The sequence below is a fragment of the Corapipo altera genome, unplaced genomic scaffold, assembly GCF_003945725.1.
Source record: "Corapipo altera isolate COAL_440 unplaced genomic scaffold, ASM394572v1 295, whole genome shotgun sequence".
NCBI classification, from domain to species: domain Eukaryota; kingdom Metazoa; phylum Chordata; class Aves; order Passeriformes; family Pipridae; genus Corapipo; species Corapipo altera.
Genome location: NW_020884936.1, coordinates 2,729,041 through 2,729,451, shown reverse-complemented (window position 1 = coordinate 2,729,451; position 411 = coordinate 2,729,041). Strand labels below are relative to the sequence as shown.

The 411-nt window shown below is 75.4% G+C and overlaps 1 protein-coding gene across 1 annotated transcript in view; it reads left to right on the top strand.

Moving 5' to 3' along the window:
• Nucleotides 1-99: 99 nt before the first annotated feature.
• The window catches only part of CUNH20orf194 (chromosome unknown C20orf194 homolog), a 68,963-nt gene continuing 68,651 nt past the window's right edge, over nt 100-411 (top strand). The window contains exon 1 of the mRNA XM_027660522.1: nt 100-182. Within this exon, the coding sequence (XP_027516323.1) occupies nt 100-182 (83 nt within the window). The remainder of the gene's footprint in view (nt 183-411) is intronic.

Sequence of the window (411 nt, the reverse complement as noted above, 5' to 3'; positions counted from 1 at the left end):
CCCCCCGTCCCCCGGTGCGGAGTGGTGCGCGCGGCGCGGGGCGGGGCACGGCGCGGCCGCGGCGGGGCCGCCCCGTCCCTGAGGCGCATCGCGGTCGCCATGGCGCTGTGCGGCCGCTCCGCGCTCCTCCCGCCGCCCCCGCGCCACCGCGCCCGGCCCCGCAACCCCGCCGCCTCCGTCAGGTACCGCCGGGCACACCGGGGAGGGAGGGGAGAGCGGCTGACAGCCGGCGGGAGGGGGCTGCGCTGAGGGGGCGCGAGGAGGAAGGGGGGATGGGGTGATGCGGGGGTGTCGAGGGAGATGGTGAGGCGATAAAGGGTTTGATGTGGCCCAGACTGGGGGGTTCGGAGAGCTGGCGGTGCTGATGGTGGAGAAAACAGGGTTTAACGGCTGTTTGAGGGCGTTGGGATG